This window comes from Kryptolebias marmoratus, linkage group LG14 (assembly GCF_001649575.2).
Source record: "Kryptolebias marmoratus isolate JLee-2015 linkage group LG14, ASM164957v2, whole genome shotgun sequence".
Taxonomy (NCBI): domain Eukaryota; kingdom Metazoa; phylum Chordata; class Actinopteri; order Cyprinodontiformes; family Rivulidae; genus Kryptolebias; species Kryptolebias marmoratus.
In genome coordinates this window covers 3,937,928-3,952,851 of record NC_051443.1, presented here as the reverse complement: position 1 = coordinate 3,952,851, position 14,924 = coordinate 3,937,928, and the positions used below count along the sequence as shown (strand labels likewise).

General features: G+C 38.2%; 1 protein-coding gene across 1 annotated transcript in view; it reads left to right on the top strand.

Moving 5' to 3' along the window:
• The window catches only part of dmgdh (dimethylglycine dehydrogenase), a 25,864-nt gene extending 11,605 nt beyond the window's left edge, over window positions 1-14,259 (top strand). Inside the window, exons 6-16 of the mRNA XM_017441545.3 lie at window positions 4,402-4,650; window positions 5,795-5,993; window positions 7,001-7,170; window positions 7,270-7,423; window positions 9,010-9,175; window positions 9,942-10,072; window positions 10,939-11,156; window positions 12,563-12,720; window positions 13,131-13,190; window positions 13,287-13,421; window positions 13,504-14,259. Coding sequence (XP_017297034.1) covers window positions 4,402-4,650; window positions 5,795-5,993; window positions 7,001-7,170; window positions 7,270-7,423; window positions 9,010-9,175; window positions 9,942-10,072; window positions 10,939-11,156; window positions 12,563-12,720; window positions 13,131-13,190; window positions 13,287-13,421; window positions 13,504-13,716 — 1,853 coding nt within the window. The 3' untranslated portion in view covers window positions 13,717-14,259. The remainder of the gene's footprint in view (window positions 1-4,401; window positions 4,651-5,794; window positions 5,994-7,000; window positions 7,171-7,269; window positions 7,424-9,009; window positions 9,176-9,941; window positions 10,073-10,938; window positions 11,157-12,562; window positions 12,721-13,130; window positions 13,191-13,286; window positions 13,422-13,503) is intronic.
• The last annotated feature ends 665 nt before the right edge of the window (window positions 14,260-14,924 follow it).

Sequence of the window (14,924 nt, the reverse complement as noted above, 5' to 3'; positions counted from 1 at the left end):
TTGCAAGCAATCCAGCTTACATCACATCTCAGCTTTAAAAGCTCAACTCCACACTCTCTATTTCTGAATTGAGAAAGCTCCTCGGATGAGAAGCGAAACGTCTTCAGCTACAGAATAGAAGTCCAGTTGTTTTTGTTTTTTAACTTTTTTTGAGGATCCCTGAAAACACACTCCCATCAAATTCTTCCATTAGCAATGTTCTCCAGCAGCACCAAAGCTGTCATTGTTCGACAATTACAATCTACAATTACAATTACAACTTTATGCAGCCACTTATGGGTATGTGTCATTACTTACACTTTGTCAATCTTAGGAATTATTGCACATTACTTGTTCTTAATTAATATGATAAAACATGTTAAAATGCCCCTTGAGTTCACAAAACAGAATGGAGTCATATTTTGATGTATTTAGATGAGTTTCAGTACTTTGTACTTACAAAGCCATAGTGTTTTAATGGAGGCAAAATGCAGTTTAGCATTGTCTTGCTCAAATATGCAATGCCTTCACCAAAAAAGAAGTTGTCTGGATGGGAATATATGTTGTTCTAGAACTTGCATATACTTTTTATGTATTGATGGTGCTTTTCCAAATGTGTAAGTTGCCCATGCCAGAGGCACTATGCCCACCCATACCATCAGAGAGGCAGGCTGTTGAACTGTGCACTGATAACTGGCTGGATGGTCCCTCTCCTCTTTAGTATGAAGGATGTGGCTAATGTGGTTTTCAAACAAATTTCAAATCATCTAACAACAGAACATATTTCCACTTTGCCTCAGTCCATTTAAAATGACATTTAGCCCACAGAAGACAGCAGTGTTCATATATGGTTCTTCTTTGCATGATAGAGCTTTAACCTGCATTTCTGGATTTCTTTAACCTGCATTTCTGGATGACACATCAAACTGTGTATACAGACAATGATTAGTGGAAGTGTTTCTGAGCCCATTCAGTGACCATGTTCAGACAGATTCAAACCTGTTTTTAATGCAGAGCTGTCTGAGGGTCTGAAGGTCATGGACATTTAATATTGACTTTCAGCCTTTTGTCCTTTGAGCTCAGAGATTTGCCTAGATTCTTGAAATATTTTGATGATATTATAAACTATAGAGGATATTAAGTCTTCCAAATTTTTCATGAGGTGTTTGTGGCTCCTTTCGCCCCTCCTACAATTCTGAAATTGTTCCACTATTTTAGATACAATTTTTCACAGATTGGTGAACCTCTGTCCATTTTTACTTCTAATCATAATGTTCTAAATGTCTTTTAATGCTTTAAAAAGACAGATTATCCGTTCCTGCAGCTGTGCTCAGAGCAGAGGACCTTATCTGTAAATGCTTCACAGCAGCAAACCTTTGACCACACAGACTGCAGTCTGCAGAGTTCACAGAGGAGATCTTTTGGTTTGAACTGGGCCATTCCGGATCTGGGGAGATTTTGTTTGTGGCTCCTTTCACCCCTCCTACTGCTGCTTGGTTTCTCGGCAATGGTTCAAGAATTTGCTTCAGTCTTTCTCCAGTTCTTCTCTGTGGAAGGTGTTGTGTAACATGTCAGTATGTAGGTCACAGATATTTCTGATTAGTCATCTTATTTTTTCTAACATTAAAATTGACAGATAAACCAAATAAAAATTAAACTTGAAGCGCAATTTGACACCATACACAACTTACAGTAAACGTACAGTATGTTTAGGACTTTAAGGATTAAATTTATAAAGTTAGAATCAAATAAACGTTTAGATTATTTCTATTGTGTAACTGCAGTTTCTTGACTAACTGAAGCCAAATATAGTAATTTTTTCTTGCCTTCAGGCTGACAGCCAATCCAAACAGGCCAGCAGATCAGGTTTCATCCAATCTTGAAGCAGTAGTATGTGCACACCTCCTGAAACTTTATTAGGTTTTTGCTGCTGCATTTTTCTGTGCAAAACTTGGTAGTTTAGCCTAAACTACAACCCACATGTTTATTTGGATAAATGTTTTAGTCCTCCTATTTTTTTTTTAATGCATGTGCGTTAACGTCATTTTGTATCTATAGACCTCTGGTCTCTGTTCAGTCTTTTGCTGTGTGGATTTCTTCGAATAGAAACCAGATGACACATCTTGAAGTACAGTAACCCCCCCCAGTGGGAAAATAGCCAGCATCAGTTTTCATTTCCACAGATTTTAGCCAGAGAGAACAGCTGAGGGGTCCATGCATGCTTTGGTAACTGGATTTACTTTTTAGGAACCAGCATTAAAAAAGGAAAATTGAGTGACTAATTTATGATTAAAAATACAAAAGATTCAATTAAAATATAAACCTTTTTTTCTGTCAGCTTACTCATCTGGAGAGGCACCATCAATACAGGTTTTAGAACAATATCTGCTCCCATCCAGCATGAAATCCAGTAAAAAGACTCAGGACTGTTGAACAGCTAAAATCCTTGTTGTTGCCATCAAATTCAAAATTACCGTATTTTATCCAAAATAGTTTCAGTATTTAGTATGTTTACTATCAAATATGGGTTGATGAGATTGGCAAAATATATATTTAGTTTTTTCTTCTTTGGAATTGGGGTTGTAATGATTGACCCCATTTCTCAAATTTTGACACTGGAAAAATATGAAACATGGCTCTAAATTAGTCAGTTTCACAGATATTGAGCTGAAATTTGAGGTGGTCATGGCCGAGAGCCGTTTACAAACTCAGGCATGCAATGCGGCTGGCAATATGCATTCCATCAAGAAATGCCTATTTCATTCTTAACTAAGTTCTCTGTAGTTTCTTCTGTTCCATCACTTTCTATATACTATCCTCAGGAGTTTTAACTGTCTGATGTGTCATTTCTCAACACAAAATGAAAAAACAACCTCTGGCTTAGAAGGCGGCAGGTGATATGCAACTTCCTAGACATCGATTTCAATGGAATATCCTTCGTTGAAAGCCAAACCTTTTGACCAGTTGTGTATAGTGGAGTAGGTCTCCTTCTCCGGTCAGCAAAACGGCGATTCTCCTGAGGGATCCCATGCAGCCTAAAAACATGTTTGACCAACAGCTGCGCAGTTTGAAAAGCTGAGGGGAGTTTTCTCAATGGGATTAAATGACAACTACCAAATTACTACCAAAACCCTGGTACACAACAGCTGCAGAATATCATGCAGTTGTACAGATTATTTGGACTACTGATGTTTACAGTTGTCTGTATTTATTAATGAAATATTTTGCTGCAGAAAACATAAATCCACAGCACTCCAGCTGGTCCAGGTCACACACAGATCACAGGGGTCTGAGTTAAATTTCCATGTAACAGATTCAAAACACAGTATTTTGGTTTGGAGGCTGTTAATTTATAAACTAAAGTAAACTGTATTTCATCTGAAAATGAAGCAGTTTATCGGCACATTTTCAGCTGCTGTTTGCATTGCTTGATTATTTCTAAATACTCACTGCACAGTGTTTGTATTTTAGAGGATGTGAGGTACCTTTAAAATGTTTATTGTGCAACTTATCAAACACTTATTTTATTTCTGTGGTTGTTTTTTGTGTAAAGACACAGTAGGAATGTTCTGCCATCATACTGCTCAGGAAGGCGATGGGTTCTATGTCTGAAATGAATATGTTTTGGTGTGAAATGTGTGTATCAACTCCAAACCAAAAGCAAAAGAGCTTGTGAAGATGCTGCTGAAGCTGAGTGTCATTATCCACAGTGAAACAAGTCCTGGACCAACATGGGCTGAAAGGCCACTCAGAGAGGAAGAAGCCATTACTTCAAAAGCAAAATACAAAATCCAGACTACAGTTTGCAAAAACACACAGGGACAAAGACCTTCATTTCTGGAGACATGTCCTGTGGTCTGATGAAACTAAAATTTAACTGTTTAGTCATAATGACCATTTTTACATTTGGAAGAAAAAGGTGGAAGCTTGGAAACCTGACAACACCATCCCAGCTGTGCAGCACGAGGCTGTCAGCATCATGTTGTGGAGTGTTCTGCTGCAGGAAGGACTGATGCATTTCACAAAATAGATGGCATCATGAGGAAAGAACATTATGTGGAAATATTGAAGCAACATCTCAGGACATCAGCCAAGAAGTTAAAGCTGGGCACAAATGGGTTTTTAAATACACAATGATCCTAAACATACGACCACATTAGTTACAAAGTGACTTAAGAACAACAAAGTCTGTGTTTTGGAGTGGAAATCACAAAGTCCTGATCTCAATCCTAAGACTTTTTTTCATCAGTTACCTAATTTTATTTTTCTTATATTTAAAAAAAAATCTTTAAAAAGTGTTTGTTTTTTTCACTCAAAACTTCACTTTTGGACAGAAAAGCTTAATATATCATATTTTACTGATAAAAAATAAGGCCTGTTCATACTGTCAGTTAACCTGATCCCACCTCTGTCTGGTTTTAGGTTTCTGGGCCCGTGAGGTGGGTCAGATGATTGGTTTTGAGCACCCTACTATCCCCGTGCACCACCAGTATGTAGTGACGGCAACGGTTCCAGAGGTGAAGGCTCTAAAGAAGGAGCTGGCCGTCATAAGGGACCTGGAGGGCTCCTACTACCTGCGTCAGGAGAGAGATGGTCTGCTCTTTGGCCCATATGAGAAGACGGAGAAGATGGTGCTGCAGGACTCCTGGGTCAGAGACGGCGTTCCTCCAGGTCTCAGTGCCACACATGAGAAACCTATATTGTGTGAATGCTGAGTCTTCTTGTTTATAGTTTATTTTGTACATTTTTAGACTCAGCTTCACCATACTTTCTGCTATTTTAGCCATTCAAGTATCAAGTATTCAGCTCGTTCAAGACATTACAGCTATGACTTTTGGTTTTTGTAACTTTTATACTTCTTGAATTATTTATATGATTTAAATTTTTTCTCATAGAAATGCATTGAGATCTCTTCACATTTTGAAAAAAACTTGGTTCTCTTTAAAATCATTTTCAGCATTTAGCTACTGTTTTGAAAAAGTTTTAGCTTTTAGCTACTTGTTTGCTAAATTCAGCATTTAGCCGCTGTTTAGAAAATTTAAGCTTTTACTTAGAGTTTTGCGTATCTTAACTTTTACCTTCTATTTTGCAAATGTTAGATTTTTCCAATGTTTTACTAACTTCTGACTTTTACCTACTGTTTTAAGATTTTTGGCTTTTAGCTACTGTTTTGCTCATTTTAGCTTTTAGCTGCTATTCTGATGATTTTCGCTTTCACCTACAGTTTTGATAATTTTAGCTGTTTTAGCATTTAGCTACTATTTGTTTGGGCTTAGATTTTATCTGCTATTTTATTAATTTTTATCTTTTACCTCCTGTTTTGTTAATCTTTGTTTTTACCTGCTGTTTTGCTAACTCTAGAATTAAGCTACTGTTCTGATGATTTTCGCTTTCAACAACTGGTTTGCTAGTTTTAGCTTTTAGAGGCTGTTTTGCTAATTGCAACTTTACCTATAATATTGCTAATTTAACTCTTACCTACTGTCTTGCTCATTAGTGCTCTTAGCTACTGTTTGTGTGGTTTTTGCTATTACCTGCTATTTTTAGCAATTCCCTTCTGTTTAGCTAATTTTGTCTTTTGCCTACTGTTCTGTTGATTTTAGCTTTTGCTAATTTTAGCATTTGTTCTCTTTGTTTTACCTTTAACAATTTCTTTAACAGACATCAGTGATGTTTTTCAGCACTCAGCATTCACACTGTATTTTTACAGAAAATGCAGTTTCTCTATTATCTATGTTTATTTATGTTTACTGCATAACTTGCAACCTTTTGGAAGTTAAACGTTATCTCTCACTGTGTTCCATGTTCACTGAAGGTTTTGGAAAGGAACTGTTTGAGTCGGACCTTGACAGGATAATGGAACATATAGAGATGGCCATGGAAATGATTCCAGTCCTGAAGAAAGCGGACATCATTAATGTTGTGTCTGGACCAATCACATACACCCCTGACCTGCTGCCCATGGTGGGACCACATTGTGGAGTCCGGAACTACTGGACTGCCATTGGCTTCGGGTGTGTGCTCAATCAGGAGATCTGAACACTGCATGACTTTATGAAAAATAACAGAATTTGTTGTGACAGAGGGGCATTTATCTGGCATAGGGGACATTAAGAAGAGCAGTTCAGGCTGCTTCAGCTCATTGACTTGAAGGTAGATGTTAAATTTAAAAAAAATGATTAAAAAAAATGATTGCCTTCCACTGAAAGGCAAAAGGTGGGCAATAATGTATTGAAATAAAACTCAAGAGTAATTATTAGATGTACATCTACAACTAATTAGCTTTTGGAGTCAACTCAATTGGAGAAGGCCACCACAGCTAAACAACTTTTGCAAACTCTAAATAGTGAGCAAAAATTTGGTGTGATAGTAGCTAAAAGTCATCTTAAACACATATTTTGGGCTCTCACTGACTGCGTGACATTGGACATGATGTCTTTTTCAAGGTTTGACCAAAACAGCCATAATTCTGTCATTTCTCAACACAAGATGATCTAAAAAACTGGTTTTGACAGCTGTGGACACTTGCTTCTCATATTTAAGAGAACTGTCTAAAAACACTCCAAGATTCCTGACAGTGGAGAAACAATGAGGAGCAGGAGGCCTGAGGATATTAGTTCACTCACACAGAGGGGTACGAAGAATGGTTTGTATAATTGCAGAACTTGAACAAGAATCACCACAACTTATTTATTTTTTTCTGTGGTAAAAGTTAACCAGTAACAAAGTTCTTAGAAAAAAAGGATGGTTTGTATAATTGCAGGTTTTGGGGTTATAAAAGTCATAATTGATACTGAACTGTTCCTTGGATAGCATGTTTTAAACAGAAATATGTAATAGCTGTTGGGGATAAAATACTGATTCTGCTTTATATTCCCTTAAAAAGCTTTGGTTTGTAAAACAGATGGACTTTTTGGTAACATAATGCTTGCTTCATTCATGCCCCAAAAACACTGATGTTTGAGATGTGGACCCTGAGTTATTGTGATTCATATTGATCCATGATTCGTTATGTGCCCAGGTATGGAGTGATCCATGCTGGTGGGATGGGTAAGTTCCTGAGTGACTGGATTAGGAATGGAGAACCTCCTTACGACCTGATCGAATGTGACCCGAACCGCTACAGCAAGTGGACAGACATCCCTTTCATGTGTGCCAAAGCTAGAGAATCATATGGCTTCAACAATGTCGGTAAGAAGAGAATAACAATACTATATTGCTTCCAGCACTCCATGGAGAAAACCCTCATTATATACCTGCCATGAAATCTCATGATTTTGGTCTCCCCAGTGGGTTACCCGAAGGAGGAGCGCTTTGCTGGTCGACCAACCTCCAGGACAAGTGGTGTCTACGAGCTGCTGAAGGACAAATGCTCCATGGGCTTTCATGCCGGCTGGGAACAACCTCACTGGTTCTACAAACCTGGAGACGACATCGGATACAAGTATGGTTGTTCTTTCACTCTGTGATTTTGCTGTAATTTAAACAACAAAATAAATTAACTTTGGGTTTAACAATTCTTTATAATTCCCATGAAGATACACAAATGTATTATTGCCTGAAGGTGAAGGCAGAGTGATAGTGTTTTTGCCAGTGTGTGTATGTGTGTGTGTTTTTTGTTTGAGCGAATAATTATCACCTGCCACCAAAAGGCAAGTGGTAAAGTAATTCCTTGGTTGTGAGTTTGTCTGTACAAAATATCTCATGAATCACTGAACAGAAAACTTTCAGAAAGTAATTTTTGGACGTACATTTACAACTGATTTACTTTTGGAATTAGCTTGATTCAAGATTGCTGCCACACCAAGGACCTTTTAGCACAAAGATGGCTATAAGTCAGTCAGATCTACAGATATTTGCCTAAAATTGGCTGTGGTAGTAGCTGAGCATAGTCCCCAACCCATACTTAAAGTGCAACAAATTGTGCAACATGTTTGCTTCAAACTTTTACATTAAGTGTTGGAGTCAACCCTGTCTGTTAGCAAAAACGTCATGAATTGCTAGAAGGATTTTAATGAAACTCGTAAAGTAGGTACTGGCTGTACATCTACAACCGATTAACATCTGGAGTCAACCCAATTCAAGATGGCTGCCACAACTAATCAACTAATCTGGTTCAGCTTGGGGTGCTTCCTACAGGAAAGAATTTCTGGTAGACAACTGGTTAGTAAGAGGACTGGGTAAAAAAGGAGCATGAATCTTTCAGAAGTGAAGATGGACAGAGGTTCACTAGTCTGTGAAAAACTGCATCTAAAATTAATGGAACAATCTTCAGGCCCTCAGGCAGCACTGCATTAAAAACAGATCTGATTCTGTTCTGGATATCACTGGATTGGCTCAAGGACACTTCCACAAATCATTGTCTGTAAACACAGTCGACTGTGACATCCACAAATGCTGATTAAAACTTCAATTAATCATTTAATGATGACTTGGAGGATATGCCGAGGTCAGAAATTGCAAATAAAACTGAAGTGTTGTGATTATCAGTAACTTGATCACGGTGAACCAGCGAAAACTGCTTGAAGTCATAATGTCTACCAGTGATAGAAAACTATGCTCATCTGTGAAGATAATGCCTGATAGAGTGTTTTCTTGTGTCCTGCTTTTGCCACCAAAATAAGAAAAATGTAAGAGTTATGATGTTACTCTGAAAGAGAAAAAAATCCAGACAGTAAGACTATCCAAAATATGTTTAACTGCAATCATGATTGTGAAAATACAGCCACTCCTGCTGTCAGTCCTTGAGTGCTTTATTTAGTTATAACATAAAAAGTGCCACAATACTCACAACTTTTCCACAGAATCCCTCTTCCAACAATGGGATTTCTTTAAAGCTTTAGCTAACACAGACATAAAAGCTGTAATCTTGATTTTTCATTGCAAAGATTTTTAACCATTGTTCAAAATGCAGCAACAGCTTTGCAGTCAACCCATCAACAAAGTAAACAAGAAAGGAGAAAAGCTGCTGCTTGTTTAAATGTCAGACACAAGAACTAAAGTGATCACTGATTTTTGTCCTGTATTCAGGCCCAGTTTCCAACGTACCAACTGGTTCGAACCTGTCGGCAGAGAGTGCAGACTGGTGATGGAGAAGGTGGGAGTGATCGACCTCACACCTTTTGGCAAGTTTGTTTTGAAGGGGAAGGACTCGATCAAGCTGCTGGATCACCTGTTTGCGAATACCATGCCAAAGGTAGACTGTATGTGAACTGTTCAGTCAGTGCAGCTGTGAACGTGTAAGAACATAAATGCTGATTCTAGTGTTGATGCTCAATCAGGGGGCTACAACTTTTACAATCAGATTAACAATTTTGGCCCCTTTTCCCACTAAAAATAATTCATCCAGAGCTGCAAAACCTCCTTAAAGACTGAAATAAAGATATACTAAAAAATGGAATAATGCAACTCATTATTGAATTTTATTGTATATGAATACTACATATAAATACTATGTATATTTGTTACAAATAAAAAATAGTATTTATACATTTTAGGACAAAGGAAAAGAACTAAACTGAATCATTACCCGATCTCATGGAACCACTTGATAAAATGTAGCCTCTGAATTATGGAGGCCTATGTGAATTCTTACTATATTTGTGGGGAATTATCAAGTACCCCAATTAAAAAAATAATGCAGATAGTTTTATACCAGCAAATTATGTAAGTAAACATAAGAGTTAAGAGAGAGATTTAATTGTTGATATTTGATTGTTGTTTTTGTCTTAATATTATCTTTCTGTTACAGAAATTCTATTCTCATATTGCAGAAAACTGAATAAGAGAACTGTTACAATTAGTTTTTTGTATTGTGGCTCTAAACATAAACATTTATTTCCTTGGTACTTTGGGTCGAAGTTACAAAGAGCTACTGCAGAGAAACCAAAGAGCTGCATGTGCACCTGTGCCTTCTTAAACAGTTTTGTCATCACACCTTTTTTGAAATTGTTAATTTCCAGGTGGGTCAGACAAATATCAGTCACATGTTAACTCCTGCTGGGAAAGTCTTTGCTGAGGTCACCATCACCCAGCTGGCACCTGGAGAGTTCTTGCTCGTCACAGGCTCAGGATCAGAACTCCATGACCTCAGGTCAGTCACATCAATCAGGGGCTCTTCAACCAATCAAACACAGATTTTTTGTTACATTTTGCTTAACTGATTTTATTTCTGCTTTTGCTTTCTATTGAATTTTAGCGCTCCAGCGGAATTACTCATTAGATGGTCACAAAACTGCAATTTAACCTCTGTGACTGAATGTTTCTTATAGACATGTTTAATTTAAGTTAATTGAAGACTAAGTTTGAAGAACTGGGATGTTTATCTACAAAGGAGTGGATTTTATTAAACCACCCCCATCTCACATATTTTGAACCATGATTTGGCTTTAGAACTTTGTTTTATTTTTAACTGGACATGTCTGAAACTGGATTCTGGGAATTTAGCATCCTAAACTTTCCAATTTACATCTGAATCTAAAACCACTACACCTCTAGTTTTAAATGTATATAACATATAGCATACACAGAACGAGTTTCAACAGAAACTTTCATACCCTCTGCACAGAGCTCAAAGTGTTGACAATTCAGGCCAGGGTGAGCCTGTCATCAAGCTGTGCTGAATAACTCTCTCACAGAAACTTAAAACTGCCCTGCACCTGTTAATACAACACAAAACACCCCTTCGTTTGCTCCCGTTAGAAGGCAGTAAAGAACACTGAAACACTTCTCTGGAAGCAACACTCTGACAGAACCCAAGAGACAGGGGAAGTTTTGTTGCAATGCAACAACCTCAAGTGGACACAAACTACTCCCTGAAGTGTGGCGCTAATTGCTGACATGTGGCAAAGACTTAAATTTTTCAGTCACACAAGTGAGCTTAAAATTATCAAATGTGCAAAAAGCAGGGATCTTGATGTCAGAATATCAAAACATCTTTGCTCTTTGTGTTTGACTCAGGTGGATAGAAACAGAAGCGGCAGAGGGAGGGTATGAAGTGGACATCAGCAATGTAACAGAGGAAACAGGTGTGCTTGGCATTGCAGGACCAAGTTCCAGGAAAGTTCTCCAGAAGTTGACAGACGAAGATATGAGTGACGCTGCGTTCAAATTTCTCCAATGCAAGTCCATCCAGTTGGCTGGAATTCCTGTCCGGGCTATCAGGATCTCTTACACTGGTACTGGACAGGCCAAAACTTTTCATTTGTCCACAGGAGAATAATGATCTTCAATCAGGAGATGAACCATTGGTAAAACTTAACTGAGACTTTTAATAATAAAAAAAAACTGGCATAAGCTAATATACCCAAGTATCTTGAAACTAGACAGAACGTCTTCTTCAGCTTAATGGTTTCTATCACCCCTGGTGTCCAACAACAGGTCCTTTGGTTGCTACCGCCTTAATTGATATGTAAAGTATACTGTGTGTTAGTATCAATATAATTATATATAGAGAGAGAAATACTCCCATCAAGGGCAAAGACTGTGCCAAAGGTCAAAATTGAAGATCTCGCAGGTAGCGGGTTCTGCCAGACATTCCAAGTTTACCCTCACTGTTTGTTTGGTTTCGCCAGGTCTGTCCTGTGGTCACCCCTATTCCTGGATGCAACTCACCACCAGGTGGTGATAATTTGACAGTTCTGCCTATTTTTTAACTCTAGTATGCAAGACATAGGGCTGTAGATCTGATGATATAATTACAAAATCAGTCACTGACATTTGGCCCAAGGTGGCTGGATACCAAGTACACTTATGTACCACCTTGTGCTTGAATATGGTGTTCATTATAGAAAGCCCATGTTTAGCACAGAAGTCCAACAACAAACCACTGTTTAGATTCTGATCAAAGAGGCCTTTCCTCCTAATCACTCCCCTCCAGATGACTTCATTATTACCCACATGGGAAGTCATCCAGGAGAACAACCTCTTTTAGGATCACATCTTAAGACTCCATTAAGTCCGGGTAATCTAAACTGCTACTTGGAACATATGTACAAACAGTCAGAACCTTTCTGAGTGCAGCTCGGAGCTGCAGAGAGGCAACATTCTCTTTCACCTGGGAGAACTCCAACACTGAGCCAGGGGATTGTGGGTATCCCTACACCTGCCTGATGCCTCTCTCTCTGGGCAACTAAGAGAGAGTCCCACCCCTCTCCAGGAGCTGATTTCCAGAGCCCAAAGCGTGGGGGTAATTCCAACTGTATCTAGTTGGTTTTACACAGTATTGCGTACAAGCTCCTGCTCATTTCCCTCCAGTAAGTTACATGTTAAAATAATGGAAACAAATAGTGTCTTTGAGACAGGCCGTTGGTAACATCCTGGTTTTTAGTTTTTCTATGTCTCAGTGGCTCAGGTCCAAGTTAAAAAAACAACTGTAAACATTATATAAATAAATCATATATATATATATATGTGTGTGTGTGTGTGTGTGTGTGTGTGTGTGTGTGTGTGTGTGTGTGGGTGTGTGTGTGTGTGTGGGTGTGTGTGTGTATACTGTACATACATATATGGCAATGGTTATTTTCTCTCTGTCTTTCTTTAAGGATATTTGCTGCTCTGACTGCCAGTGCATTTATGTTTGTAGGTGAGCTGGGCTGGGAGTTGTACATCGACCAGAAGAACATGGCAGCTGTGTACAAGGCCATGATGGAAGCTGGAAAAGATGAAGGAATTGACAACTTTGGAACCTATGCCATGGCATCGCTCAGACTGGAGAAGGGCTTTAGAGGCTGGGGAGCTGAGGTACTCACGTTTGTATTTTCATCCTTATTAGAACATTCTATTTTTGAAGCCTAACCCTGACTGTTACCGGAAACCTTACTATTATTAATACTTGACAAACCGTAACCCTAACCCTAACTTCAACTCAATTCACACCTTAGCCATAAACCTAACCCCTAACCCAAAAATTAGGTTCCATTATATTAGAACTAGGCTTTGATATCCATAAAGACTGCTAGTTGTGACAAAAGGACACCAAGATTTCATTTTCTTTCTGTGTGAATTATACAGCAACAATCAAAGATTATTAGTGCATAGTGGAGACCCTATAAAATGTTTCTTTTTTACAGAACTTAGCACTTTTGATATATATAGTCTAAAACATAAGGTCTGTCTTTTTATTAACGTAAACAACTTGTTGATGTTTACAGATGAACTGTGACACCAATCCCCTGGAGGCTGGGCTGGATTATTTCATAAAACTGAATAAGGTGACTGTGTTAATTTTATCATACAGCTGTTCATATTCAAATTATTGGTTGTAAGGTCAAAAACTAAATATGCTCTCTGTGCTTGTCTTTGAGCAGCCTGCAGACTTTATTGGCAAAGCAGCGCTTCAGGAGATCAAAGCCAAGGGTTTGAAGAGGAAACTGTCCTACTTCTCCGTTGATACAGACAATATTGACCCTGAAGGCAACGAGACCATTTGGCACAATGGAAAGGTTAGCAAAAATGAGGTCATAGGCTCACATCTAGTTTAATTTTTGTTTTTCTTATTGAGCCGGAGTCCTTTGTTCTTCCCAGGTTGTCGGAAACACAACATCCGGAGCCTATAGCTACAACAGCCAGCAGAGCCTGGCGTTTGGCTACCTGCCTGTGGGGCTGTGCTCTGTGGGACAGAAGGTGGAGGTGGAGCTGCTGAACAAGAAGTACCCCGCCATGATCATCCAGGAGCCTTTAGTCCTCACTGAGCCCACACGGACCCGGCTGCAGAAGAAAGGAAAGACCAAAGCTTAAGTGCAGGTTGTCTACAATTTGTTTCTCTGCAGCTTAAATATTCTTCTGTGAATTATAAACCAGAGTCTGGAGTGGTCCACATGTTGAACCGTTTGTGTCTACTGACTGAGGGCCAGCTAGGATTGAAGAAAAATAATAAATAAGAACATTCTTTAGCATCCCGATACGAAAAACGCTGAGGAAAAGAAATTATCTTGTGCCATTCAAAGAGTTCTTACTGTATTTCACTGCCATTATGTAAAGCTCTTGTACCTCAAAGACTTACAGTTTGGACGAGTAACTGACTTTTTGTGATTCCATGAACAAAAGTTAAAGGTTTACAGGTCAACTTTGTCTTGAAGAATAATAGATTTAGTAGAAAAAAATTATGGTGCTGTATTCTTCATATTGACGCACTTTGTAACTGTGACAAATTCAACAAAGTATGTTAGCATATATTAACCAAAATAAACTAAATGTTTACAAACCTGTAGAAAGGTTTATTTTTTGTAAATCTGTTTTGTTTAATGAATGTAATTAAATGAGAGTATGTTAACATCTTGATAACCTCATTCAATGTATTTTTGTCTAGTTCAGCTTTTATTGATATGTAAATCATACTGTGTGTTAGTAACAATATAATTAGATATTTAGAAATACTGATATCAAAACATAATACAACCTGCTACATACTGGACATGTACCGGGTACTTAACCGGTACGTAAACTGTACCAGGTATGTGCCTAATATGTACCTTGGGCCTCATGTAAAAAAACTTACTTGGATTTTTTACTGAAACTTGTAATACACCTAAATTAAGAAAACAGTGTAAGCACAAAAAATCCAGATGTATTAAACTGTGCGTACGCATGAACCCATGCACATTTTCCTTTGTACATCCAGATCAACATGGAACTGAGTGTGCGAGCCACCTTCCCTGACACGCCTCCATTTAAAAATGCAAACAGATGCAAACATGCCCTGCATGTGTGATTTTCCTCCGTGTGATCAAAAATCATGTCTACATGCAGGAAAAAATAATTTCACCGAGTTAGAGACACTCCTAAATAAGATAGTCGGATGTAAAAATGTTGGCTTTGGCAATCTGTCTTTTGGCATTAAGAGGAGTGAGTGTGTGCGATCACTGTCATCAGAGCAGTTTACAGTTAAAAAAAAGTTCATATATTGCCATCGCTGCCCTTTAATGATCGACACAACAAATATGGCT